Source organism: Scardinius erythrophthalmus, assembly GCF_964197995.2.
Source record: "Scardinius erythrophthalmus genome assembly, chromosome: 7".
NCBI lineage: Eukaryota > Metazoa > Chordata > Actinopteri > Cypriniformes > Leuciscidae > Scardinius > Scardinius erythrophthalmus.
In genome coordinates this window covers 21,538,190-21,565,462 of record NC_138227.1, presented here as the reverse complement: position 1 = coordinate 21,565,462, position 27,273 = coordinate 21,538,190, and the positions used below count along the sequence as shown (strand labels likewise).

The 27,273-nt window shown below is 38.6% G+C and overlaps 2 protein-coding genes across 8 annotated transcripts; one reads left to right on the top strand and one right to left on the bottom strand.

The window, feature by feature from the left end:
• Nucleotides 1-296: 296 nt before the first annotated feature.
• Nucleotides 297-15,691, top strand: LOC308693536 (transmembrane protein 87A). 6 transcript variants are annotated; one of them, XM_081370472.1, is made up of 22 exons: nt 324-534; nt 898-964; nt 1,522-1,613; nt 1,696-1,815; nt 1,965-2,015; nt 3,389-3,457; nt 4,093-4,155; nt 4,237-4,354; nt 4,588-4,649; nt 4,802-4,985; nt 5,419-5,518; nt 7,208-7,301; nt 7,460-7,527; nt 9,901-10,013; nt 12,266-12,324; nt 12,408-12,511; nt 12,608-12,678; nt 13,194-13,255; nt 13,474-13,526; nt 13,720-13,750; nt 14,164-14,217; nt 14,907-15,691. In XM_081370472.1, exons 1-21 carry the CDS (start codon nt 403-405, stop codon nt 14,203-14,205), a joined length of 1,755 nt encoding a protein of 584 aa, XP_081226598.1. In that variant the 5' UTR covers nt 324-402; the 3' UTR covers nt 14,206-14,217; nt 14,907-15,691. The 6 variants fall into 6 exon arrangements, with proteins under 6 accessions (XP_081226597.1, XP_081226598.1, XP_081226600.1 ...); XM_081370475.1 differs by having other exon boundaries at nt 330-534; nt 3,389-3,442; XM_081370473.1 differs by lacking the exon at nt 7,460-7,527 and adding an exon at nt 9,504-9,568 and having other exon boundaries at nt 330-534.
• An 83-nt stretch (nt 15,692-15,774) lies between these two features.
• Nucleotides 15,775-21,199, bottom strand: LOC308694061 (uncharacterized protein). Of its 2 annotated transcripts, XM_081371319.1 has the most exons (3): nt 20,969-21,199; nt 17,158-19,192; nt 15,775-16,300 (listed from the first exon to the last, which is right to left on the bottom strand). In XM_081371319.1, the coding sequence occupies exons 2-3, from the start codon at nt 19,001-19,003 to the stop codon at nt 16,278-16,280; spliced, it is 1,869 nt and encodes a 622-aa protein (XP_081227445.1). In that variant the 5' UTR covers nt 19,004-19,192; nt 20,969-21,199; the 3' UTR covers nt 15,775-16,277. The 2 variants fall into 2 exon arrangements, with proteins under 2 accessions (XP_081227445.1, XP_081227444.1); XM_081371318.1 differs by lacking the exon at nt 15,775-16,300 and having other exon boundaries at nt 16,704-19,192; nt 20,969-21,124.
• Nucleotides 21,200-27,273: the final 6,074 nt, after the last annotated feature.

Genomic DNA, 27,273 nt, shown 5'->3' with positions numbered 1-27,273 from the left:
CGTGATTAATTACATCTAAAATAAAAGTTTTTGTTATATATATATATATATATATATATATTGCTTATTTATAAATTATAATAAGCATTTAATTTATACATGCATAAAATAAAATAATAAAATATTACACATTATACAATTATGCATTAAAAAACAAGAATATATATATATATATATATATATATATATATATATATATATATTCTTGTTTTTTAATGCATAATTGTATAATGTGTAATATTTTATTATTTTATTTTATGCATGTATAAATTAAATGCTTATTTAATTGCAAAAATGACCAGTAACGTCACCACACACCAAGTGACGTCGAACAGGATGTAGATTTACACAAGGAAGTGTTGCTCGCGCTGAAGTTGTAACGTCAACTGCTTGCTTATAACAATGGCGACGACCGAGTCTTTGGTATCGGTAAGAATCAGAGGAGTACTGATTGTTGTCATTCTTCATTTCGTATTTATACCACCGCTGACAGCTATATCAGAGCCGGGCAAATGGATCCTGAGTGTGGATAATGTAAGTGCATCTGCAACTGCGGTATTCAGGCTAGGTGAAATCTTGACCCTCGCGTAGTGTCTTCTACTAGACTCGTGATATTGACAGTCCATTTTCTTTGCACACACAACACCAGTTAACACCTTCCATACGTATGAATGTATAAAAACATCGATAATATGATGTTATGTGCCTAGTGGTGAACATGTATCTTAAGTGCTTAGGATATGATCTTTTAATCTGGTCTTGCCTGATATTAGCTGACTACATGCTAATCTTTATATTAGAGTTATAAATACATTTCTTCTTTAATAAATGTATATGAAGGATTTCATTTTTGTGTTACTAGTAAGATGGTGAGAATTCTCCTTTTGTGTATTTCAGAGAGTTAAAGGGAACTACTTCTATTTTCCAAAGACAATGTTCAATGGCACTGACATTTCAATAATCTGTGAGTATGCTCTTTACTTTGTCATTTTTCCCCAAATTAACTTCATCTCACGCATCAGTGAGTTGGTTATGCTTTGGCTGCTCTGTGCCTTATTTGTGACCCTGGACCACAAAACCAGTCACATGGGTACATTTTTTGAAATTGAGATTTATACATCATCTGAAAACTGAATAAATAAGATTTCCATTGATGCATGGTTTGTTAGGATATGACAATATTTGGCCGAGATACAACTATTGAAAATCTGGAATCTGAGGGTGCACAAAATCGAAACATTGAGAAAATCATCTTTAAAGTTGTCCATTTCTATTGGCGATTGTGCTGCATTCACTCACAAAAAGAAATGTTTTATATATTTACGGTTGGAAATTTACTAAATATCTTCATGGAACATGATCTTTACTTAATATCCTAATGATTTTTAGCATAAAAGAAAAATCGATTATTTTGACCCATACAATGTATTGTTGGCTATTGCCACAAATATACCCGTGCGACTTGTGACTGGTTTTGTGATCCAGGGTCACATTTGTATTAATAGACTGAACATATTTCAGGGCTCAAAGGAACATGCGTCGGTCATGTAAACTTTAGTATATCATGGTATTTGCGGAGTTCTTCTTGCCACGATGAAGTGTTTGGACTTAATGTGAGTTGATTTTTATCAAAAATTGCTGTTTTTGACTACTTTACAGCATTTTAATACGCAAAATTCTCTTTTCTCCAAAAAGGCTGAATTAGAAATGCAGTATTTTAACAGCACGAATGTACTGCGGCCAGGAGGCAATGGATTGTACGTTAGTCACTTGTATGAGCCTATAGAGTGCAACTCTAATAATGTTGGGGATAAGGTACATGACAACTTCTCTTTTTAATACATTCATTGTCGAGTGAATGTACATTTTGTTAATGTTTTAGTTTATTTAGGTCAGACTTAAATTAACATGAATTTCAAAGGCTCTGTCAATAAGCATCTCTGTCTCTCAATTTGAACACCCAGTTTGCAGTAGAACAAGATGATCTGCCTAAAAAGCTGGAGCCATTATATGAGGTGAGTTGAAATATTACAGTTATATATGGGGACAGGGTACTGTCATCCAACCATTATTTGCAGAATAAAACCCAGCTGTGTGATCAGGACTTCACTCATCCCATGGCTGCTCAAATAAATGAATAACTAGGGCTGTCACTTTTGTGAAAAAATCCTGTTCGATTTTTTAAACATAAGTGTTCATTGAATCGATTGTAAAATCGATTTTCCATGTCTAAAGACGTTTCCATTTTAAACGCCAAATATGGGCAAATCAACGGACAACTAACGGGCATTAGGACGAACGTAAAGACGGCGCTTGAGACGCGCACAAGTCAGCAATATTCCTGATGATTTATTGGCGTGAAGTTTCGTGCACAATGACAAACAGGAGTGCAACATTCTCGAAAAACAATAAGTAGAGTGGACTGCCATAACATCAATGAAAAACATTACTGCAGTCTTCAACATGCCTGTGTTTACGGTTAGAAATGTCAAACAAATTTCGCCTATGTAAGCGATTGTAGACCGTAGCCCGAATCTGTATCTGCATGCATGAGACTGTCTGAATACTGGCAGAATTCAGTTTTGTTGTAAAAAGAGACACATTATGAAGAAGAAGGATTTGCTGTTTTGTGTGTTTGTCAGAGCCTGCAGTTGCTGTGAGAGGCGCCGTTCGCTGCGCGCGTATCGTCACGAGCTGGACGCGCTCTGAGAAAAAAGACCGTTATAATCGATTCTCTGTTTTCGTTTTCGAAACTTGCGTTGGTTGGTCTGATCGATTGTGCAATCGATTTTCGAACGAAAAGTGACAGCCCTATGAATAACTAGATATGAAATATTGATTTGAGAAGATTGTATGAGATGAAAGAGGCCATGGAGTGATATATGAAACTAGCACAGCTATGTAGGAAATCTGTTGCCTAATAGTAAATTATTCAATGGTGCAAAGTGCTGTGATGGACCAATCAGAATCCATTATTTCAAATAGCTTTGTAATAAGTATTTTATTTGTAGATACACAGATTCTGTCTCACTGTTAAACTGACAGTTTTTTAGAGCTAACCTAAATAGCCGAAGCTTAAACAACCAGAAGACTCTGCTGTTCATATGAATATCTGGTCTAACCAGTTGTGTCGTTAGTTCTTTTGAGTGTGTGCCCAGCTTCAGAAATTCATGAACATTTTTAGTATAGATTTTGTCCAAATAGGAGAAATCCTGCCAAATTTCTAAAACTGCAAAATGGGAGAGGACAACAACAGAATTATTTTAGGGGAAAACATTTTGCATCAATTTTTTTTTAAAATTGCTACAGCCCGAAATGTAATTGAATCTGCAGCCAGAAAATGCAGGAAACTCCTTGGGAATGTTGTCTGCTCTCTTTTTTGTTTCAGCCAACCACAGTTAAACAAAACAGACGAAGGAGGGATGTGGAGAAGAAGACAGAAGTACAGGCGAAAGATGTTTGTTAATTTTCTGCCCAATATTTTTTACCCTCACATTGAAAATCATAATTGAAACCTTAAGAGTTCACTCAAAATGAAAAGTCTGTCATCATTTACTCACCCTCCAAACCGATGTGACACTTTTTCTCTTGTAGAACACAAAAGGAAATGTTTAGCAGAATGTCTGAGCTGCTCTCTGCCATACATACACGATGAATGGAGACTCTGGGCTTTCAGGCTCCAAAAATAGCAACATAAAAACATAAGAAAAGTAGTACCTACAACTTGTTCACTATATTCTGAATCATCTGAAGCCATATGATAGTTTTGTGTGAGGAACAGACAAAAAATGTAGTCATTTTTCACATTTCTTTGCAATTGTCACCATTTACTTTCATTGTATGGAAAAGAGCAACTTCATACGTTCAGATGAACAACATGAGAGTGAGTAAATAATGACAAAATGTAGATGACTGTAGATGTAGATGATTTTGGGGTGAACTACTCTATTTAATGCCTTGTTATGATTATTAAGTGATGGTATTTTTTATTGTAAAGGAAGCAAAGATGCATTATGATGTTCAATGCCAACAAGGTTAAGACTTGAATGCAGATTTATAGAAGTACACTTTTCCAAATGTTTGTATGATCAGGCTGCTGCAACAAATCCATCGAGCGCTCCGAAAAGCAAAGAGTCTTTATCAGTAAAAACCATGGTAAGTATCATTGCACAGAATCACAATTCAAAAATTGTTCTTTATTGTGGCTCTTTCTTTACATGCGTTTTGTTGTTGTAGCAGAAACAGTCTAAATCGCACACCAGAGTGGTACAAACCTGGGAAGACAGCCCTTATATGTTCATCATCCGAATTGAAGCGTTTCCAGCTACCAAAGAAGCGACATGGAACATACAGCGTAAGATTATGATTAGGCTTACCTTAATGGTAATAATGAGGTTCATGTAGTAATAAACTACTTATGGAACTCACAAAGCCAGATCTTTGATTATCAGCAGAATAATGTCTTGTGAACAAGAACAGCCCAGTTTGACAGCAAGGGTCCTTTTGAATGACACGTACAATTGCTAACAAATTTTATAAATAAACATATTTTAAGAATAAGTTAATATATATTTCTTCAAACTACAGTGGCGGTCAAGATGCACGGCCCTTATGACTACATCTCAGCATCTGAATGGCCTTCGATGATTGTGAGTATCTGTTTTTTTTTGTCTAACTGCAGTTATTTAAGGCTCTGATTCCTATGGTATTGTAGGATTTACTGTAGTGTTTTGTGTAGTATTTTGTTAGATTCTTTTATATGCGAAAGCTTCCACTTACACTTTTTGCCTGTTGTCCTCAGTTCTACATGGTGATGTGCATCATCTACGTAATTATGGGCGTGCTGTGGTTGGCTCTCTCGGCTTGTTACTGGAGAGACCTGCTGCGGATTCAGTTCTGGATTGGGGGAGTGATCTTTCTGGGCATGCTTGAGAAGGCGGTCTTCTATGCGGAGTTCCAAAGCATCCGTTACGATGGCCAATCAGGTAACACTAGTTAAAAACATGTCCTAAAAACGGATTCATTATTTATTCATGTCACATTTCAGCTGCGGACACACAGTATGGTCTCACTTCAAGCTGTTTGTTATATTTTTATGTGTAGTACAACATAAGTGCACTCAAATTAGGTCAGTTTTTAAATGGTCACTGTGAAGAGAAATGAAGGCTGTTTAATATTTAGCTTGTAATGTTTTAATAAGCATTTGTAATAATCTAGTACATTTAAAAATAAAGCTGCTTTTTTATGTTCAACACAAAGGCAAACTGTTTATATGTACAGTATAGTATTGTGGCCTATTATATCAATAAATCCTTAGGCTTATGTTTGATGTGATTGATTCTGTAATGGTGCTGTAAAGCTTTGATAAGGTTACTATAGTGAATGTAGTCATCACGGTGCATTCTTTTGTGTGTGCAGTTCAAGGTGCTGTGGTGTTTGCAGAGGTACTTTCGGCTGTGAAAAGAACCCTGGCTCGAGTGTTGGTCATTATTGCTAGCCTGGGATATGGCATAGTCAAGTAAGTCGTTTTTAAACAGTGATAAATGGAGGCATAATAGAATCTAGAGTCTGGTCTAATCTTTTATTCAGCAAGGATGCATTCAATTGATCAAAAGTAAAGACTTTGTTGCATTGTAAGTTTTGTAACAAACATTTCTATTTCAAATAAATGCTGTTCTTCTGAACTTTTCTATTCATTAAAAATGTATCAGGGTTTCCACAGAAATATTAAAGGAGAACTCCGGTCAATTTTAACATTAAGCTCATTTTTTTGTAAATTTGGAGTGCTGTCAATACAGAGAACAATGACAAAAATCGGTGTTGCCTACACCGTGTTATCCTCTTTTTAAAATTTGCACCCTGTTGACTTCAATGGGGCAAGTTTTAAACCTGCTTTTAGCCTCTTAACATCCTTGATGTGTCATTACAAGTGCACAGCTAATGTGAGTGATTCCTTCAGAGTGAACACGGGTGAATCTGACTGCAGTAGATGTGAAAGATATGAATAAAAATGATGTTATTTCAGTCAGTAAATACCTGTATTTACATCCTGTTTTCGGTCGAAGTCCATAGTAATCGATTGTCGAGTTCACGCGCGTGATCATAGGTAACTAAACCTATGCGGGTGAACTCGACAATCGACTACTATGGACTTCGACCGAAAACAGGATGTAAATACAGGTATGTACTGGCTGAAATAACATCATTTTTATTCATATCTTTCACATCTACTGCAGTCAGATTCACCCGCGTTCACTCCGAAGGAATCACTCACATTAGCTGTGCACTTGTAATGACACATCAAGGATGTTAAGAGGCTAAAAGCAGGTTTAAAACTTGCCCCATTGAAGTCAACAGGGTGCAAATTTAAAAAAGAGGATAACACGGTGTAGGCAACACATATTTTTGTCATTGTTCTCTGTATTGACAGCACTCCAAATTTACAAAAAAATTAGCTCAATGTTAAAATTGACCGGAGTTCTCCTTTAAGCAAAACAACTGTTTTCAACATTGATGATAATAATAATAATAATAATAATAATAATAATAATAATAAATGTTTTTTAACACCAAATCAGCATATTTGAATGAATTCTGAAGGATCTGAAGTTATTTGAAACTAATAATATTTCACAATTTTTTGAACACTAGTATAAGTGTAATTAGGAATGTACAGATATGAAAATTTTGGCCGATACCCATAATTCTTTATATTTAAAAGCCGATAACCGATATATTGGCCGATAAATCTAAATCCAAATTTTTATATAATTTTTGAGAGCCTGATTACAAAAACAAAAGTCTCACCATTAGAACCTATGTCCCAAGCACACAGTTATAATGTTCTCATTATAATTGTATGACAGCACATGTTGCACTTAACTGTATTTTCCTTTTTTTAAGTGATTCCAATCATATTTCAAGCTATTCAAAACCATTATGGAGAACAGTGCGCATCTGAACTGTCTCAGCTGAAGGAAATAATCCATTATTTATCGACTATAATATATCAGTCAAATCTTCTTATCGGGCCCATTAAAAATGAGCATATATCGGTCGATACCGAATGCCGATATATCGTGCATCCCTAAGTGTAATACTATTTGCAGTTAATTCTGGAAGTTGAGTTCAATTGCAGCAAAACATTTACAATAAGAGTAATCTTCTATACATTTCCCCATTCAAAACCTCTGCCTTTTTGCTGCAGGCCAAGACTAGGAGCATTGCTGCACAGGGTAGTGGGAGTAGGACTGCTCTACCTTATCTTCTCCATCATAGAGGGCGTCCTGAGAGTCAACACGGTAAGGAGAGTCTCACCGCTGAATCCAAACACACTTTCATTGCCAATAATAAATAGTGACTAGTGGAGAAATATCTCCTCCTTTGTGGCAAACCTTCTAATTTAACATGATGCTGTTGCACCAAATGTCATGTGAAGGTTAATGTTTCTCTCTCGCAGGAGCACGGTGGTTCAAGCAGGCTGCTTTGTGACATTGTTATGGCCCTCATTGATTCTTGTGTTGTGTGGTGGATATCCTTTCACAAGTCAGTCATCTGTTAAGATTGTGTCATAGTAGTGTTCATTTTGTGGTGTTATTACAGTGACTTCTGCATGGTGTAGTTTAGGACAGATAAATGGAAATGACAGCATATTCAACAGGGTTGAACTTATAATTTTTTTTTTTTGTACTTCAGTGACAATGCATACAGTACTCAGTGCAATTCTTTTTGGGATGCTATGTAATGGACATCTGAGTCTGAGTCTTGGCACTTGTGTTGGTGGTGGCGTGCAGTTGAGATAATGCCTTGTGGAATATCTTTTTTCCCCATTTTCAGTCTTGCTTCCAAGCTAGTAGCATGATGTAAACCTGCCTTTGTTGGGCTGAATGATGGTTATGGGTTGCAAAGTGTGAGCATTTAGAACTAGGGCTGGGCGATGTATTAAATATGAAGATAATTTCGATTGCAATATAAAATTAAACAACATAGGAATTTAACGATACTCGATTACTGAAATGCTATTTATTTCATAGGTATATATTCACAGATGCCTCATTAGTGTCTGTTCTATGGGCTGCCACGTAATCCGTCCGTCATTTTTGGAACGGTCAAATCCGGTCCGTGACCACTTAAAGTCCACATGAAATCAAAATTGACCATATTTACTTTGTTTGCCTAAATTGATCGTTTTGTGGTGAACAATTAATCCATGCAAGTCAATCCACACAAAAATTTGTTTTGGCTTCGTAATCTTTAATCAAAATCTGAAAATGTTCTGCATTGGAGGACCTTCCCTGATGACGTAGGTTTGACGGCTTGGTTTGGGAAACGCTTAACCACTCCCCTCAAACCGTTAGTCCGAGATGAGCGAGAGATGGAGAGGAGGAGCGCTAGAGTAAAACCCTGCCCTCTGTTCAATATTCCGTTTCACTGGGAAATACGTCACAACACTGGAGAAAAGTCGTTTGCAACTTCTGGTTCACGCAGACTTTAAAAATAGCAAATTTACTGTTCATCTACATCTGCAGTTTCACAGCATTTAGTTTATTATTAATGTAACAATTCTGCATATGGATATTGCATTTATTATATATAAACCAGTACATTCTGAACGTGTTTCATTAAAATTCATTGAATTGTTAGTGTGACTAATGAACGGCATCATGTTAACCGTTCCCAAATGGCGGACTTGTCGACATTTCTGTAGCAGTCGAATGTGGCATCTGCATATACATATCATTATTTGTCGTTACACTATTTGGTAAGTTCAATTTACTTCTGTTAAAGGGAAAGGTCATATAACCAATAATATTCACACTACTGTTCAAAAGTTTATGGCAAGTGAGGTTTTTTTATTATTATTTATTATTATTTATGCAAGGACGCAACAGAAAATTCTATTTAAAATAAATGCTGGTCTTTTGAACTTTTTATTCATCGAAGAACCCTGAAAAAAATCCTGATTTGCACAAAAATATTAAGCAACATAACTGTTTTTAACTGATTCTGAAGGATCATATGCACTAAAAACAGGAGTAATGGCTGCTGAAAATTCAATTTTGCCATCACAGACATAAATTACATTTTAAAACAGTTGATAAAGTAAATACAGCATTGGTGAGAATGCTTTATGCTAAATTTATTCTAAAAACATTTAAAAAAATATTTTGATCACAAACAATGGATGAAAGTATACTGTAGTTTCATGGAGATTGTTAAATCTCATTTGTTTGTTTATTACGGTACTTCTTGCATTAATCATTTTGGAAAGTATTTGGTTGAATTAAATTGAATCGAATTGACAGTTCCTTTGGAAAAAAAAGTCAGCCTTTCAAGCCATTTCTGAGGAAATAAATATTTAGGTTCTGAATATCTTAAAAAGGCAGTCGTCCAGCCCTATTTAGGACCCTCTGATGGTGGTGTGTGTGACGGTGCTACTCTTCTTTCTCTTTCTCTGGCTTTCTCTGTCTTTCCCTCTCTCTTCCCCTGTATTGTTCTGCCAGGCTGAAGATGACCTGGTGTTGCTGGCTGCCATCCCCTTGGCTGTTCTCGACTCTACCCTCTGCTGGTGGATATCCTACGTTTCTCCAATGCTGCTTGTGTGTGTCCCTCTTTCTCTCTTGCTGGGTTGTTTAACAGTGGCCCTCTGTATGTCGGCTGTTAATCGCCCTTTTTTGTCCTCCTTCCCTTTGTGATTCCCTAGATTTTCTCCATTCATAAAGCTTGACTCTCCTAGAGGACAAACTCATCCATGTTACAGCCAGTGGGTCAGGAAGACTCTCTACAGTTCTCTGTCATTTCTGTTCTGTTTTAACTGCATAGTAAGCTGTGTCTGATTTAGATTGTGAACATTAGGAAGTTGCTGAGCTCTAGTGATCAATTATAGTCCTTGACACTCAGTCACATCTTCATTAGCCTGGCCCAGACGATGAAGCTCCTTCGGCTGAGGAGAAACTTGGTCAAGCTGTCCCTGTACCGACACTTCACCAACACACTCATATTCGCTATCATCGGTGAGCACACACTGCACACTACTACACTACTACTGTGTCTTTGACACTAATCACTGGTATTTAGGCATTTCAATACAGTACTGTAATCCTTTCAATGCAGACTGAATTATGATTGGTCTGTCAAACATCTGGGTTACATGATTTATTAATGGAAAGTGAGCCGTAATTGGGGACATTCAATCTCTGTCTCTCTCTTGCTATATTTAGATTGGCAACTCTTCAAACTATAATTTTACTAAAAATTTGAACACTTGCATGCACTGATATTCCCTTCATAATGCACTACCGTTCAAAAGTTTACAGTCAGTATGTTTTTAAAAAAACAATTATTACTTTTTTTCAGTAAGGCCACTCAATTTATTAAATGTGAAAGTAAAGACGTTTTTCAATGGATTTTTTATTTTGTAATACACTCACCAGCCACCAGTCACATTAGGTACACCAGGGATAGGCAATGTCAGTCCTGGAGTGCTGCTGTCCTGCTGAGTTTAGCTTTAACTCTAATCAAGCACGTATGAACAAGCTAATCAGTGTCTTCAGGATTACCAAGGTTCACAGGCAGGTGAATTTTGCTCTGCTTCTAAACTTTGCAGGACAGCAGCACTCCAGGACTGACCTTGCCTATCCTTAAGGTACACCTTGCTAGTACTGGGTTGGACCTCCTTTTGCATAGATTAATATTTTATTCAGAGGTTTTGGTCTATATTGACATGATAGCATCACACAATTGCTTGTCGGATGACGCATCCATCATGCGAATCTCCTGTTCCACCACATCCCAAAGGTACCCTATAGACCTTATTCACAGCAGCGCCATCTTTGATTTTTAATGGGAATGAAAGCGAGGCTGTTAGGGACAGACATGCATCTCATCAATGGGCTGTACTGTTATCCAATGTGTTTTTGGATTGTTCTGCTCATGAAACACTGAAAAAATATCTTTCCAAGAAATTTCAGTTGACAAAAAACTCCCGACAATATAAACTGTGGAAAATTGTAAGTAATCTAGGAGCTTTTTACAGCGGATGCCCGTGTTTCCAATGGCATCCGCTGTAAAAAGCTCCTAGATTACTTACAATTTTCCACAGTTTATATTGTCGGGAGTTTTTTCAGGTGTGAAAGTGAGGCTGTCATGGCACTGCTCTAAATAATGTCTAATGGATTGAGATCAGGCCATTTGAGAATAGTGAGAATTGTGAACTCATTGTCATGTTCAAGAAACCATTTTGAGATGATTTAACCTTTGTGACGTGTGTTATCCTGAAGTAGCCATCAGAAGATGGAAACACTGGTCATAAAGGGATAAACATGGTCAGCAACAACACTCAGGTGGGCTGTAGTGTTTAAATGACGCTCAGTTGGTACTATGAGGCCCAATGTGTTACAAGAAAATATCCCCCACACCATGACACCACCACCTGAACCATTGATGTTTACTCCAAATTCTGATCCTACCATCTGAATTTCACAGCAGAAATCAAGACTCATCAGACCAGGCAACCAATTTTGGTGAGCCTGTGTGAATTGTAGCCTCAGTTTCCTGTTTTTAGAGGACAGGAGTGGCACCCGGTGGTCTTCTGCTACTATAGCCCATCTGCTTCAAGGTTTGACATGTTGTAACGAGTGGTTATTTGAGTTTGGCCATTCTCCCCTGACCTACAAGGTATTTTCACTCACTGGATATTTTCTCTTTTTCGGACCAATCTCTGTAAACCCTAGAGATGGTTGTGCTAGAAAATCCCAGTAGATCAGCAGTTTCTGAAATACTCAGACCAGCCTGTCTGGCACCAACCATGCCATGTTCAGTCACTTAAATCACCTTTCCTCCCCATTCTGACGCTCAGTTTGAACTCCAGCAGACCATGTCTACATGCCTAAATGCATTGAGTTGGTGTCATGTGATTGGCTGAACGGGTGTATCTAATAAAATGGCCGGTGAGTCCTGAAAAGGAAGAATCCTGACAAAATATATCACGGTTTCCACAACATTGATAATAAGAAATGTTTCTTGAGCACCAAATCCCAGCTTATTATAATGATTTCTAATTCTATTATATTTTACTGTATTTTTTGATCAAATAAATGCAGCCTTTATTGAGTGTAAGAGACTTTAAACAAACAAACAAAAAACATTTAAAAAAAATCGTACCAACTCCAAACTTTTGAACGGACGTGTATGCAAATAGAATTATTTTGCTTCTTTTTTTTTTTTGGCCACATGTTCTCATAATGAAATTCTGATTCTCTTTCAGCTTCTGTTATATTCATTGTGTGGACAACAAAGACCTTCAAGTTAACCAAGTGCCAATCTGTGAGCATTCTCTTGTTTTGTAATAAATATCTCTTCTGTCTTTTTAGTTAAATATATTTATTTGACACCTATTTGAACTGTAGGACTGGAGAGAGCTGTGGATAGATGATGCCTTCTGGCGCTTCCTGTTCTCTAGTATCCTGCTCGTCATTATTTTCTTATGGAGGCCTTCAGCGAACAACCAGAGGTAAAGCACTTCACCTCTATCCATGTGTCAACCCCGTTTGTAAACTCAGCTTATAGTGGAGACAAGATCATCAGTCTCTCCTTCTGAACCCTTCAGGTATGCCTTCAGTCCACTGGTGGATGAAGTTAGCGAGGAAGAGGAGGAGCAGCTAATGAATGAAGCCTTCGGTAAGAGTTTTAATTAACAAATTAGAAGGTGTGAGACACAAGAAGTGGCCTATATTTAAAGATGATGGGGAAGTAATTCTGGATCTTTCCTAAATGAAATAAATAGCGACAGATCTTTTCTTCAGTATTGTGATATACATCCGAGTGTAACAGATTATCAAAAAAGAAAAAATGTAGTGAGGGACTTGATTATATTCATTGGTTGTTGATTTGATTTTGAAATGTGGGCATTATGCTCAAAAGTGGAGGCAGAAGAACTTGAGCTTGCAGGTGTGGAGTTTAAGCAGACTAGATGAAGATTGGTCTGTCATTTTCACAGGAATATTCTTAAAATTGAAACGGATGAATCTTTCACTGTGAGATCTATTTGCATTTCATGCCGACTTTCAAACAACATAGTTTAAATTTCGTCAGCACACTTGAATGCTGCGTATCATGTCTGCGTGTTTGGTTATCAGCCTTTGTTTGCTTGACTGTGTTTAGCCGGTTCTAACCAGTTATTCTTGAATCTACAGAGGGTGTGAAAATGAGAGGGATGAAGCCAGAGACCAACGGAAGTGCAAAACTCAGCAAAGTGGTAATGCACAACAATACTTGGCATACATTTTTTATAGTTTTACTGACAATAAGCATGTCGTATTGCCATATAGAAGAATGCCTTAAGAAAGATATAAAACATCACGTTGTGAAAAAACAATCGCTCATTATTGTGTATTCTTAGGTGTGCTGCATGTTTTTTTGTCATGTCATGGCCTTCCCCCAATGGTAAATTTGTCAATTTTGTGGTCACCACAGGATGAAGATCTCAAATGGGTTGAGGAGAACATTCCCTCATCAATGGCTGATGTGTAAGTCCAGAGATCATATAAAAGTCATATTTTTACAGAAATTATGGTTAGAATGAGAAATAACTGGTTAATTTTTAAAGGAATTCACTTTTTAGTCAGATTATTCGTACAACCAAAGACACTATCAATTTGCCTTTAAATCTACTAGCAATTACTGCCGTGTCATTGACGTGTCCTTTTCTTTGTTTTGCAGCGCACTGCCGCCTCTGCTAGACTCAGACGAGGTGAGTGTCTCGTACTCTGATAGGCCAGCAGTGGGCGCCATTTGAGCTTCCAAAGTAGAACACAGAGAGCGATCAGCCTGTCACGTCACAGTGTTTACCCTCGCTCCCTCTCCGTCGGTTGTTTTCTTTCTGCTTGGAACAAAAGGAGCGCTGAGGCTTTGGAGGTTTTGTCTGACTAATAAGACCTCACTAAAGCTAACATTGGACGTGTTCATTTCGAACCGCAGCCAAATCTCTTAAAGAGGAGATCAGAGATTACATGCTAGAATACATGCAGGCTTTTATAGGTGTTTATGTAACCGTGTTGATTATTTCGAGAATTTTATTGTATTGCACAGCCTTTTTAAATGTCTCATTTTCCCCATTGTTTAAAGGATTTCCTCTCATGATTTTGTCTTTCTTTCCTCCCCCAGGAGATCATGACTACGAAATTTGAGATGTCCAAAATGGAGTAAATCTATGAAGATGTATGTATTGAGTGTGTATATAATATGTGTATGACAATGCACAACTGCTTTATCCTAAAATGAGCTTTTCATAAGCAACGTCTGTAAATATATTGGGCGATGAGGGCAATGCACTAAAGGATTTTTTGTTTTATTTTTAATTGCCTGTTTGTATTTATATTTTCTCAGATACTATGGTGTAAGAGTTTCTTAAAACATAACTGTAAATTGCCTTTGACTGTTGTTTACATATCTACAGCACAAACTGTGATTAAAACACATTAGTTTGTGCATTGTGCTCTTTTACTAAGAGGCTTTTGCACAGCAATCCTCTTAATCACATAAAGATGGGAAAACATGTCAGATGAAAGCACTCTTTTCTGGTTTTCTTTAATTCGTCAGTATGCTTTCATAGATTAAGAGTACCTCTCTGACCTGCTGGTATTTTCAGTAAAAGTGGCCATTAAGTGTCATCTTGCTGGCCTGTGGACCATTAAGCAGATTGCCTTTCAATGGATTTATCTAACGTGAGTTTTTAATGCTCTGTGTCATAGTTAATAAAACCTCCTCTGCCTTTGGGTGCAGTTAGATGACGAGGGAAAATGAGGTTACTAGATTTGTCTGTCTAAAACAAAGGGCAAAGGTTGTTTTTTTCCCCAATTGATCCAAGCTCATCTCTCTCTTTTTGTAAAATTTGTTTTTCCCCCTAGAACCAGTTAAACTACTGGCCACTGGATGATCTAGCAGCATGTGCAGATGCTCATTGGAAAGTAAAGTATTTTTTATAGCAAAAACAGTAAAAAACTAAAAAAGTTGTTACCATTGACCTGTTTTGACATGTAAGATGAGACTTACTGCTTTGACAACATATGCTAAGTCTGTAAAGTCCACCCATGTTGTGTTGTCAATCGGTATTGATTTCATCTCAAAGCCACATTCAAAAGTCTGTCATGCAGTGTCAGTTTCACCCGCTTGCCAATACAGTCTCAATATCTCTGTCCTGTTTTGTCCCTGTTAAGTCAGCTCATTATCTGTTAATACTTCCACACAATTCTTCATTAACCCTGACCCTGCGGTGAGCTACAGGGAAATACTGCACCAAAACCTGTTGCTAGGCATTCTGTTAATCTGCAGTTAACGTGCTAATAGCATGATCTTGGCGAATTAGTGTAAATAGTTGACAACATTATGGTGGTCAAAGATGGGACAGTCATAACCATCTGAGCTGAATATAAATATGTTGGGGATGAAGTGAGATATTAAATTCCAGTTAAAGCATCCAATATAAATAAAGCTTTGTCATCACAGGAATAAGTTACATTTTTATATTTATTCAAATATAAAACAATAAATTGTAATAATATTTCACAGTATTACTGTATTTTTGATTAAATAAACGCAGCCTTGCTGACAAAAGAGACTTTTCAAAAACATTAAAAATTGTAATGTTTCCAAACTTTTGACCTGTAATGTAAATAAATTCTGTTGGTTTGCATGCAAATTAGTCAGCATTTCTTTTCTAAAATCTGTAAATGGCAAAGGATGTCATAACCTGCAAAAAAACCCAGAGAATTACTTAATGTTTAATGGTGGTTTATTCATGTACACAAGATAACAGTCTAAAAACAAAAACACAGAGATTAGAGCATTGAAATCCGTATTGAATTCACAATTCGGGGGGCAGTCTGGCGGGCTGTTATTTTAAATGTGTCTGTATCACATATATCTAGTCAAAGGAAAACTACAAACATAATGGCAATTAATATAAAACTAACAGTCTTTATGATCACGGTACTTTGTGATCACTGAGATTAACATTTCAAAGGAATGTCATTTATGACAATATAAAATCTCACTAGTAGACAGGCAAAACATTTACAATGATGGAATGGTAGCAAGAACTGCACTGATTGATGATTCTGAATTATTGCTTTTCAAGATTTTTTTTAACTATGTGGATTGCATCTCTCACCATGGTGAATCGTGGTGTAAACATGTGATTACTCCATATTTTGGGGGGGAGGGGGGCAAAGCTCCTCGCTGAACGAATCCCATGCAGATCTAATCCTCTTTGTGTGGCATCACACGTTTCCCGCCTTTTTTTCTGGTAAATAATAACAGAAGAGATTTCAGAATGTATTACAATATATTTCTACATTTAAAACTTTCATTTTAATATTTAATTATTCACACATATTCGTCACAGAGAAGAGGTCATTTAGGTTCACCAAAAACACATTTTGTGAACTTTATAATACAGAACAGCAAACACTACACAACTGCATGTGAAAATCCTCGACCTCAAGAACACTTAATTATTATTGGATCCACATTAACATTGAGACATGCTATAATTTGTCATTTAATAAATTATCATAGGTAGAGAATACTTCCTGAAAATACACAAACTGGTACTTTGGGTAACGTCACATCAGCTCAATTAAAGCACCTGTAATCTTCCTTTGAATTCACTGACCCTAAAATTCACAACTTTTTAAAGGGGTGATGGAATATAACAATAACTCTTTGACATGTGTCCACAACACCAGAACATGTTCCCCACAAACACAGATGCTGAGGATCAATACAGGGATCCCTGATTTAAAGTAACTTCTCTGTGACAGTAACTGACATCAATATCTGTATAACTGCTATTATTTTCAGGCTGGAAACACTGCAAACTACTGTCCGGAGGCTCCTTCTCCTTGGCTAACTGTTCAGTGGCTGAGGATACAACTGCACGCACGATGGAAGCTGCAACCTCATAGAACATCCTCTTCAAGGCCTCCTCTTGTTCATCTGCATTGGTCTTCGCTGACCCGGAAAGGGACCCTCCACACTGAGGGGCCCCATCCCCCCTGGTCTCTACCTCAACACTAGTACCTAGTCCTACTTTAGACTCAGCTTTGTCATTTCCATTTTGCTGTAGATCTCTCGAGTCAATTGGGGCTTGACACTCACCGCTTTGGACAACTGCATTGACAGTATCGCACTTCCCGTCTTGATTTAGGATTTTCCCATCCTTCGGACAAGTTTTGCCACTAGAGTTTATGGTCTCCTGGTTGGTCTCCTCATCCTTCACATCATTCTGGGTTGTGGCTTCATGATTGTGTGCTGCGGTGTCCTCTGATGTAGCATCCGAACATCCATTCTCACCATTGGCTTTTGGCTCTGCCTGGCCTCCACCCTCTGGTGCTGGATCTGCTGCATGAGGCTTGTCTGATGGCTGACCAGATGGTGCACTAGTGTGGGACCTCTCCTCTCCATCAGAACTCTTGTGCTCGCCTGCCACCTGAGCTTCATTATTGCTCTCACTCTGAGCCACAGTCTGCTCCTCTGATCCAGTCTGTGGGACATCGGTTGACCCAGCTGCATCATCAAGGCCATCCATGTCTTTAGCCTCACTCTCAGCAGTATCATCGCCATCTTTCTGGGCTGTTGAACCCTCCCCCATGTCCATGCTGGTACTCTTCCCCTTTCGCAGTATGAAGTTCTTTAGTGACACAGCACGGTTGAAGTGTGTCCTTTTTGCCTTGGCTGTCTTGCCTGAGTCTTTACCCGCCTGTGGTTCATCAGTCTGCTCTTGCTCACCCGCTGCTTCCTCCTCTACTCCACCAGTGTCAGCTGCCTTCTTTGATTTGGGAATAACTCGTTTTTTGAAAGAGGTCCAGATCTCATTTGCATGCTGGTCCACAGATTTTGCATGCTGTGTAGTAGCAGTTGCTCCTTTCTCCTCATCAACGTCAGCATTAGTCTTCTCCTGTGTTTCTACGTCACTGGCTACCTTTACATCTTCCATCCCCTGTTCTGCCTCTGGGTCATTTTCATCTTTTACATCTGAAGAGTCTTTGTCCTTTGGTTTGTGGATTCCAACAACTGATGAATCTCTCTTCAGACCTTGGAATGTCCAAGATCTCTTCAATTTCCACCTTTTTTGCCCAGAATGCTCTGACTTTGTTGTTGAATCCAATGTCCCAGTGTCTCCTGCTCCATCCGCACTTGTTCCATCTGCCCCCTCAGCATCCTTGGACTCATCTGTGCTTTTCTTGTGACTTTTCTGAGCCATAAGTTTCTTAAAAGAATGCCAGCGTTTCATGTTTTTTGTTGTTTGAGGGTTAGACTTGTCTGGCTCGTCTGTAGTCGGAGGCTCCTCTGTTTGGTCAGCCGCAGTTGTGCTGGCGTCAGCATCCTCTAGTCTGTCTAGTGATTTCGAGCGAACCTTGTCATGTTTTTGGAGCCCCCCTGTACCATCCTTTTTGTCTGTGCTTTTGTGTGAGAAGATTTTAGCGACAGGATTGCGGATGAAGTCTCTGACACTGGACTTCTCTCCTTGCTTTGGCTTGGCACCAGATGCCTTTTGCTCTTGGGAAGCCTCCTCATTTTCTGGGGCTTTTTCAATAGTCTGCCCATCAGCTGCAGCCTCGTTAGCTTCTGCTGGCTGACTAGATTCCTGTTCTTTAGGGCCTGCAGTATCCCCTTGATCATTTTGATTGGAGACCTTATCCTGCTCCTCGCCTGTAGTATCCTCAGCTCCTGTATGCTGCTCCTTCTTCTTCTTCCCTCCCATTACTTTTCCAAGCCCACTTTTATTTAAAAAAGAGTCCCATATTTTTTCAGAGGCTGGTTTGGATTTGCTATCAGCTGGCTGCTCTGTGCTTGGCGGGGCCTCAGTAGTAGGCTGCGTTTCCTCTGTTGAAGCTGGGGCTTCCTCTGTTGAAGCTGGGTCTGGCTTTGTGGTTTCCACCTCTGCTTTATTCTCAGCAATGTCTGCTTGGACAGGCTCTGCAGTAGCCTCAGTTGCCGCCATATCCGAAAACAAAATCTCCAACTATCAGGAATTTTTCGCTGAAAAAAATACTTATTTCCTTCTGTTCTTTATGGAACTGAGTTCATTGATGATCAGCCAACAGCTCTGAGAGTGTTCCTGTCCAACGTATTTCCATAAGAATTAGGCAATTCTGCATCATATTCCGTGTGGAGAAGATGGACCTCAAAGCTAGAAGGAGAGGAGACAACAATCAGTTTTAAATTGGCTGTATGTATCAGAATATGTTTTTTACAATACTTGAAACGTATGCATCTTAGTTCTACAATTTAGCTTATTAAGCCCATATAAAAAAAATGAATGATCTTATAAACCTCTAAACTCTTCACTCTGGGTCAACTCACGTCGCTTAACACTGGGGCTGGTTTTGTTTCTACACAGAGGATTCTTTTGTGATTACAAAAATGATCATATGTCAAGCTTTCTTGATGCTTAAAGCAATTTAATGCTTCCTCTGAATGACCCACTTGAGAATTTGAAATTATTTGACATTGTATATTTTGTCTAAGATGCTAGAGGTGAAACCACATGTGACATAGTTACATAACTGATTTATTAAAGGAACCATATGACTGTATGCACTGTAAAATGAGTACAGTAGCATAAAAAACACAAGCAATATGTTTTGCCTTGTGAAAAGCCTGATGGAAAGAACATGGCTTAATTGGATTTTGCCGTGACTGAGACTGTTTACTGATGGGACACAAGACCCTGCTTGCCCATCCGACTGACACTGGGACAATTGAGGCTTGACGGTTTTGTCCCCTCTTTTCATGAACAAAACCCTTCCCCTTTGTTATGCAAACGCAAGAGAAGAGACTTGGAGAAGCTCCCTTGATAAAGCCCTAAGTGTGGGCTCAAACCTTGCTTGCAGAAGTAGAACCTAATTCTAATGAGAAACGAGGGAAAAGCCAATGCAAATGCTTGAGACAGCAGGTGCCAGTGCTCTTCAAAACCTCATTTGCATTGCTAATGCGTCCCTAACCATCTCCTCCATTTTGTAAAAATGCGTTGATATCAACATCACCCAAGTTATTTTAATTGAAGGCGTTGCGCGAGTAGTACGTTATTTGCCAAAAATGCATCGAAAAGACTCAAGGAGACATCCTACTTCTGTTGTGTCTGGAAAACATGCTGAACAATACTCATTCATGCCACTTGACTCGGATCACCAATTTATAGGACCTTACAATAGTTCGTGAATAATTGAAAATATTTAGATTCGCGAAGCTTCCAGTAATCAGCAACATGTCTGTCACCGTGTAAATGTGTGATGTGGGAATTATGAAATCATCATGCAGCGGGAAAACAACAACCTGCGCGCCATACACACATACACACACAAGCGCGCGCGCATTCCGTCTATTGTGGTAAAGCCATGCTTCTTTTATTCTCGAAATCTCGTTGGTATCCAATTCAGCGACTAACATGTTTTTGTTTCATAAAAGGGCATTTCATTGATACATTCCCCACAGACTGAGCGCAGTTTAGAGCAAATTCACACTTGAGTGCGTCTGATAATAATATGCGAGAGGACAGTCTGGCACGTTTGGCGAAGTTGATCGCATGAATGAATGAACTCGTAACAGTTGCTTGAGCAAACACGCAATTGCGAAGCAGATGTCCTTATTCATAAACATAAACACAAAGCAAGACAAGCTGGAAAAGGATTCGTTGAACCAAATGTTACATTTCACCATGCCTACGAATTCAAATCCAGGGCGCAGTCATTGCGCGCCTATTGTCCTTTCCATCTAAATCTCTGCACTTCCTTATAATGTCCATTGTAAATGCATTGCACAGGCGAAGCGTTTAAAACAACACCTTTGTGTTTTGGCACAATAAAGAAAGGCAATCAAATCTAGCATACAAAATGAAGTTGTGCACGACAGAAATACTTAAAATTATACACACAAAAAAGTATAACTAAGAAAAGAGTCTGCAAACCTTGTTTCTCGTGTGTAAATCCGTCCCGTGTGCTGGAGAAAAGGTAATAATCTGCTCCAGACTGGAAAAGACACTGAAACTAAATCCCTGCTCGCATCCTCATGCCTTGACTGAAGAGAGATCAGTGTGCGTGTGAGTGTGTGGAGAATTGCGCGCGGGGACGTGGAGGGTCGAGCGCTGGTATTAACAGACGCGCAGCTGCGGCTCCATCTATCTCACCCTGTTGCCCTTAGCAACCAGGGAGACCACCCCCACCCTGCCACCACCACCACCACACACACCCGCCCCCAACACTAAGAGGGTTACAGTACGGGGTTGAGATGGTAACTTTAATTTCAGCCACCACTTCCCCTGATTTGCGTGAAATGTGGTGATGTTGCATCACGGCCATTCAGATTGGCTGCGGTAGGTCCGCAGATTGTTTCTGTACCCCATGATGCAGGGCAACAGATCGAGCGCTCGGGGACACTGGAGAGTGTTGTAACATTCAGTTTTAACGTCTGTAACACACTGCTTTAGCCAATTGTCTTACACTTTGGTGTAGTAATATTTCACATTTTTCTGCTAAATTGAAGTAGTTTGAAAATCTAGTAGGGTGGGATGTAAAACCAATAAAAAAATTAAAATGTACTGCATTAAGTTACTTAAAATTAACAGAAAGAATTTTAAAATAAATAAAAATGGAGACATATATGTTTCTACTGTCATCTGATGAGGCTGGTGGATGATAGTGATGTCACCCATAGCTCATTTCTAATTGGTTAAACTGATGGTGTTACATCTCACCCTGTGTTACACACTCCCCTACAACTCTGTTCAAATGAAAAGGCTCCACAAATAGAAATGTGAACAAACTGACCTCATTATCTGAAGCTAATTGTTGGGGAATCAGAACAAAGGCCCGTGTGCACATTGGGTTGATGCAACTGGACAGCAAAAAAGATAAATGCAAGTGTCTGCATCCCAGAATGCTCTTGAGACCCTAAAGCATAGAGCTAAGGGATGAAATGGAATATTTAGGACTGTGCCAAGGCCAAAATGGTGTTTTATTGTGTCCCTGTTCAAAATATCGGACACAGTTTGCCCCGAGGCCAGAATAATATACGCGTTCCACTGGAAATGCATTGCTTTGTGATGAATATTTCATACGATTGAGCATCTGCAAGAGAATTCTGTTCTTCTTCATTGAGCTTTAATTTCCTCATGGAGGATGCCACATCTGTCTGGAGGCATCATGGAGTCAGACATTCAGTCTCGGTGGGGTTCACGGCGCAACTGAACGACACTGGAGGATTATCATGCGGCCATAGTCATAGTAAAATCATCCTCATTCAAGCGAAGGGGAGGAGCATAAGGGATTGGTCAATTTGAAAGGAGCGACCTATAAATAGCAGGATAACGGGATTATTTTGATAGGACATAAAGTAACTGTTATGACTGTGTAGGCTATGTGGCGATGCAGATGCTAGGTGAAGGGAGGTCTACGTCTGGATGTTTAAAAGACCGTGTTTGTCTGACTTTCACTGCACTTCAGAGATGGTAGATCACTTTGCAGTTATAGAAAATGGTCATGATGTGTTTGACTGAGCAATGTGTAGCACTTTACTAGTTGTGCTTGGCTATATTATTTATAATGTTATTTTTTTCTTTTTTATTAATTTTAACCCATTTTTAACTATTTTTTCTTTTTATTATGTGTGTGATAACTGAATAACTAGTTTTTAACACAATGCAATGCCTTGCCACTGTGTATGAAAAGTGATAGATAAATAAATAAATAGTTTTAACACAATGCAATGCCTTGCCACTGTATATGAAATGTAATAAATAAATAAATAAATAAATAAATAAATAAATAAATAGTTTTTTAACACAATGCAATGTCTTGCCACTATGAAATGTGATAAATAAATAAATAGTTTTTTTTTTACACAATGCCTTTGCCACTGTGTATGAAAAGTGATAAATAAATAAATCGTTTTTAACACAATGCAATGCCTTGCCACTGTGTATGCAAAGTGATACATAAATTGTGATAGATAAACAAACAAATAAATAAATTGTGATAAATAAGCTAATGAGAGTTTTTTTTTCTGACCAGTGGCTTAATGTCAGGAACAACAATACGAGAGGCAGAAATGTCTGAAGGTCAACTCTTGTCAGCAAAAACAACAGCAATTCCTATAGGCTATTCCCACATTATGGCATGTTTCGGTCATAACTGTGGAAACATGCGTCATACACACGTTTCTCAGTCTCAATAGCCCACAAAAACTGCAACTAAGCCTGTAAATGCACATCTGACGTCACGTAGGCTCAAGCGTGGGGATGAGAAGATGTTGCAACGCGGTTGAGAAATGCCTAGGCTTCATGTGGGGTGGAAGGAGCAAGTGTGTGTATTTCTGCCACGCTAATGCCTCGCGACAGCATGTGCTTGTGTGTGAGCAGAGGGGTGACGATGGGGGTGGGGTGCTTCTGCTCTGACAGATTCAACCGAAGGCCGCGTCAAGCTCACGGCTCTGACTGTCAACTCCATTTCCCACTCTCTCATCCACCACAACAACCGATGTCTTATTTTAAGAAGCCGGTGTCGTGGCGGGACTGACCAGCACGTGCTTCCGCACGCAGCTGTAAACACCGGGATCAAAAGGTTAGCCTGGGAAGTAAAAGCAGTTTAATCAATCCAGGCTTTGCACACTAAACAGGTGAGATGTGCAAGGGAACGAAATCAGTATTAAAGCCTTTTGCTGTGCTACTGGCAGCCCTGGTTAAATATTTCACGTTGGAGAAGGTAGGGCGAGGACTTATCCAGGCTTACTGTCATTGTAAAGTGAAGTGCCTGTAGAGGGGGAATTAAAGGCTGCACAAAATCTTACTCTAGCAGCAGACTGAAGAAAGTCAGGACGACGTGCATATTCAAATCTAGATTTGAAGGATCCATCAGCATTTAAACCGCATATTTGGGCTGAAGCAAAGTCTCCTCCTCTTTTTTAAGGAGGCTATTTAGGTAATGGCACCTTCCATGGGACATTAATCTGTGTAATTAGGTTTCAGCTTCAGCATGTGAAATAGATTGCTCTGGCATACTTCACTTCTCTGCAACCTGTACAGGAGAACTTTGGAGGAATGAGCATTTGTTTGGCTGTCCACCTCCCTATTTATTTCCGCGCCGGCACAAAACATCCATCAGCTCCTGTAAGGGGAGATAACATCAAGCATGATCTAGTGCTAAAACAAGACCTGGCCTTGCTAGGGCTGCTGCTGTTCGGATGATGATGATGAAGCAATATCATAGCATTCACTGAAAAACTGAAAGGTGGTTTTGTGCTTAATGTCAGCATGAAATGAAAATTCACCCTGTCTGGATATTATAGATCTTACTGTGAACAATTCACCCGTGCATTTTCATTTAAAAAAAAACATTTTCACCCCATAATGTTTAATCAAAATGTCATACTGTAACTGGATCTTCAAGTGAAATCTCTCTTTGGTGACGTATGCAGGACTTTTCCAGTAAAACCCGCCCCTGCAAGCTCATTTTCATCTGCAACACCCTCCTCCTCAGCTATTAGGGAACGTTGATGACCTACTTCTGGCGAGATTCTGAAGTGTGCATACAATGGACACTTTACGATCCCATGAGGCTACGGGAGAGGATTTGTGAATCGCAGTGACGTGACAACTGACGCTGGTAGTTCACGTGATAAGGGCAACATGGCGAATTTAGTACGCCCAGATTACATTCAACATACTTTTTTTAGCTGTTGTGAGGTAATTACTTGTTCAAAATAAGTACCTACTCAAGAGGGTATGCGATTTCAGATGCAGCCCCCAACTCCCTGAGCTACTCTCTCTTTTTTTTTTTCAATAATCCTTTACATTCGCATGTATGTCACAATACAGAAGAAAGTATCTGATACTACTTCCATGCAACTTTAAAGGGATTGATCACCTCAAAATGAAAATTTTATAATTTGCTCACCCTCACATCGTTCCAGACCTGTATATATATATATAAAAAAAAATAATTCACAAAGAAACACAAATGTTGAAAAATGTTGATTTTGACCTTAATGACTTTCAATGTATGGACAAATATATATATAGGATATCTTTTTTTGTTCCACTGAAGAAAGTAATTCATGCAAGTTTGGAACAACATGAGGGTGAGTAAATGACTTGTAAATAACTATCTGTTTAAATTTTTTGAGAGTAAGGTGCAATGCAAACTTCACAAGCCATTTTTGTGCGTGACAGCTATTAAATTGTGAGCCATTTGTCGATTAAGCAAATTTAGATCTTTCACCCCATTGCCCCAGTGGACAGCTCTGACAAGCTGCACTGTTCAGTGACCTTTTATAGTGTAGTGCTGATTGGTTAATGTGTCCCTTACGGCCTAAACGTAACGTTAAATTCACGCATGAACAATATTTGAGGTGCAGCTGTTCTAGATATCCAAACGAGCGCTGTCCTGAAGTGTTGGCTTCAGAGGGATTTCCATGTAATCTCTTTATAAGCAGACAGCCTGTCGATCTCAATCACTGGTGTTGCTGTGCGGGAGGGGGGTGGTGGTGGGAGCCGAGGTCCCAGCCAATGGTGCCCTATCCTGTCGATTAGCTCTATGCTATCTCATTAAGTTACTTGAGTATCTTTGCCCACTTATGTTGGCAGGACACAGAAATGTTTTTTTAAAACAACAGATCATAATTGTGAAATGCTTCTTTTAGTATTGATCAAAAAAGCTTTGGTGCAGGGTGGGATTGAAACTTCTGTCCATCAAGCGGGGCATGAAATGTTTGGCAGACATAGTTCTGATGTCTGAATCTCACATCGGGAATAACCAACGAGTCATACATTGAACAAATGAGCCACACAAATGTTTTCTGTATGAGATTATTCGTACATTAAACTGGACATTTCAATGGAAACAAAAACTTGGTGACATTCTAAATATACAGTAAGAAAATGCATATTTAGTAAGGGTGACCAGTGACCAAAATATAGCATTAAAAAAAATTATAAACAAATAGATTTAATTTATTTAAAAGCTCTCTATCAGTTAAGAAAATAAATATATATATTTTAATATTTATAATCAGCTTTTTCGGAGCATGTGACGCTGAAGACTGGAGTAATGATGCTGAAAATTCAGCTTTGACGTCACAGGAATACATTACATTATGAAATATATATTTAAATAGAAAATAGTTATTTTAATTTTTAATACTGTTTCACAATATTACCATTTTTACTTAAATGCACTTATCTTTCAAAAAAAAAAAAAAAAATTGGGTTGCACTTTATTTTACAGTTCTGTTCCCCATGTACATACTATGTACTTTGTAATAACTGGATAATAACTTGGTACTAACCCTGAGCCTTTACCCCACATATTTACCTTAAATTACCTAGTACTTTCTTATAGGCAAGTACACTGTAAGAACACATAAGTACACAAACTGAAAAATAAAGTGCAACCAAAAATTGTAATATTTCCAAACTTTTGTCAGGTAGCCTACTGTATGTTATGGTGTTTACAGCGTTATAATGGTCATTGGTGTTGTGTTACTAACATTCTGTAATACACAGGAATGCAAATGGCTGGGCCTTCAGGATTAGTTCAGCCACATCTCAGCTGAATGGTGCAAAAACAAAATGCTCTCTCTGTTCTCAAGCGTGGCAATTCCCCTGAGATAGTCCAGGCCTGTTGTGGTCAGTGGCATCATATTAATTCAGAGTAACCGTCGCAAAACTGAGTTAGTGATGCTGCCTAATCAGAGTCAGGTTGTCCCAACTCACATTTTTTGAATTTTCTGATACACATCTGCCCTGTCAATTTGTAATGCCACATTTGACGGATACTGGTGAGTTAGGAGCCAAAATTAAAATGAATTTACATTCATTAAAAAAAAATACATTTGGTTCAGAATCATGCAAGTTTTGCAGCCCAGATACATTTATATGCATGTTTTATTAAAAAGCTTTCTCCTCTGCCATCTTTCATAGGAACTATTACCGCATAATCCCTTTTCCAACCAATCCAAATGCTCTTTATATCAGCAATTAACAATGTTGTAACAGCAGCACTGACCTTCAATGCTTCGGCAGAGTTCAGAAAAGGCCATTTCCTCTAAAGGTTTTATTGCTAGAGAACTCCTCCGTTTGTTCATGTTGTCCTCAGGTGGATACTAGAATTTATTTGCTTGGGGTTTATGGGCTCTAGGCTTGCAGAGGTATATGGTTCAATTTGAGACTCCGCTTTTGCTCCTGCCAAGTAAATAAACTCATCATCAAACAAAAGACAG

Coding starts and splice junctions, on each gene's coding strand:
- LOC308693536 (XM_081370471.1), top strand. CDS start 403: ATGGCGACGACCGAGTCTTTGGTATCGGTAAGAATCAGAGGAGTACTG. Junction 535..897: donor GGATCCTGAGTGTGGATAAT/GTAAGTGCATCT, acceptor TGTGTATTTCAG/AGAGTTAAAGGGAACTACTT. Junction 12,325..12,407: donor AGTTAACCAAGTGCCAATCT/GTGAGCATTCTC, acceptor TTTGAACTGTAG/GACTGGAGAGAGCTGTGGAT.
- LOC308694061 (XM_081371318.1), bottom strand. CDS start 19,003: ATGGCGGCAACTGAGGCTACTGCAGAGCCTGTCCAAGCAGACATTGCT.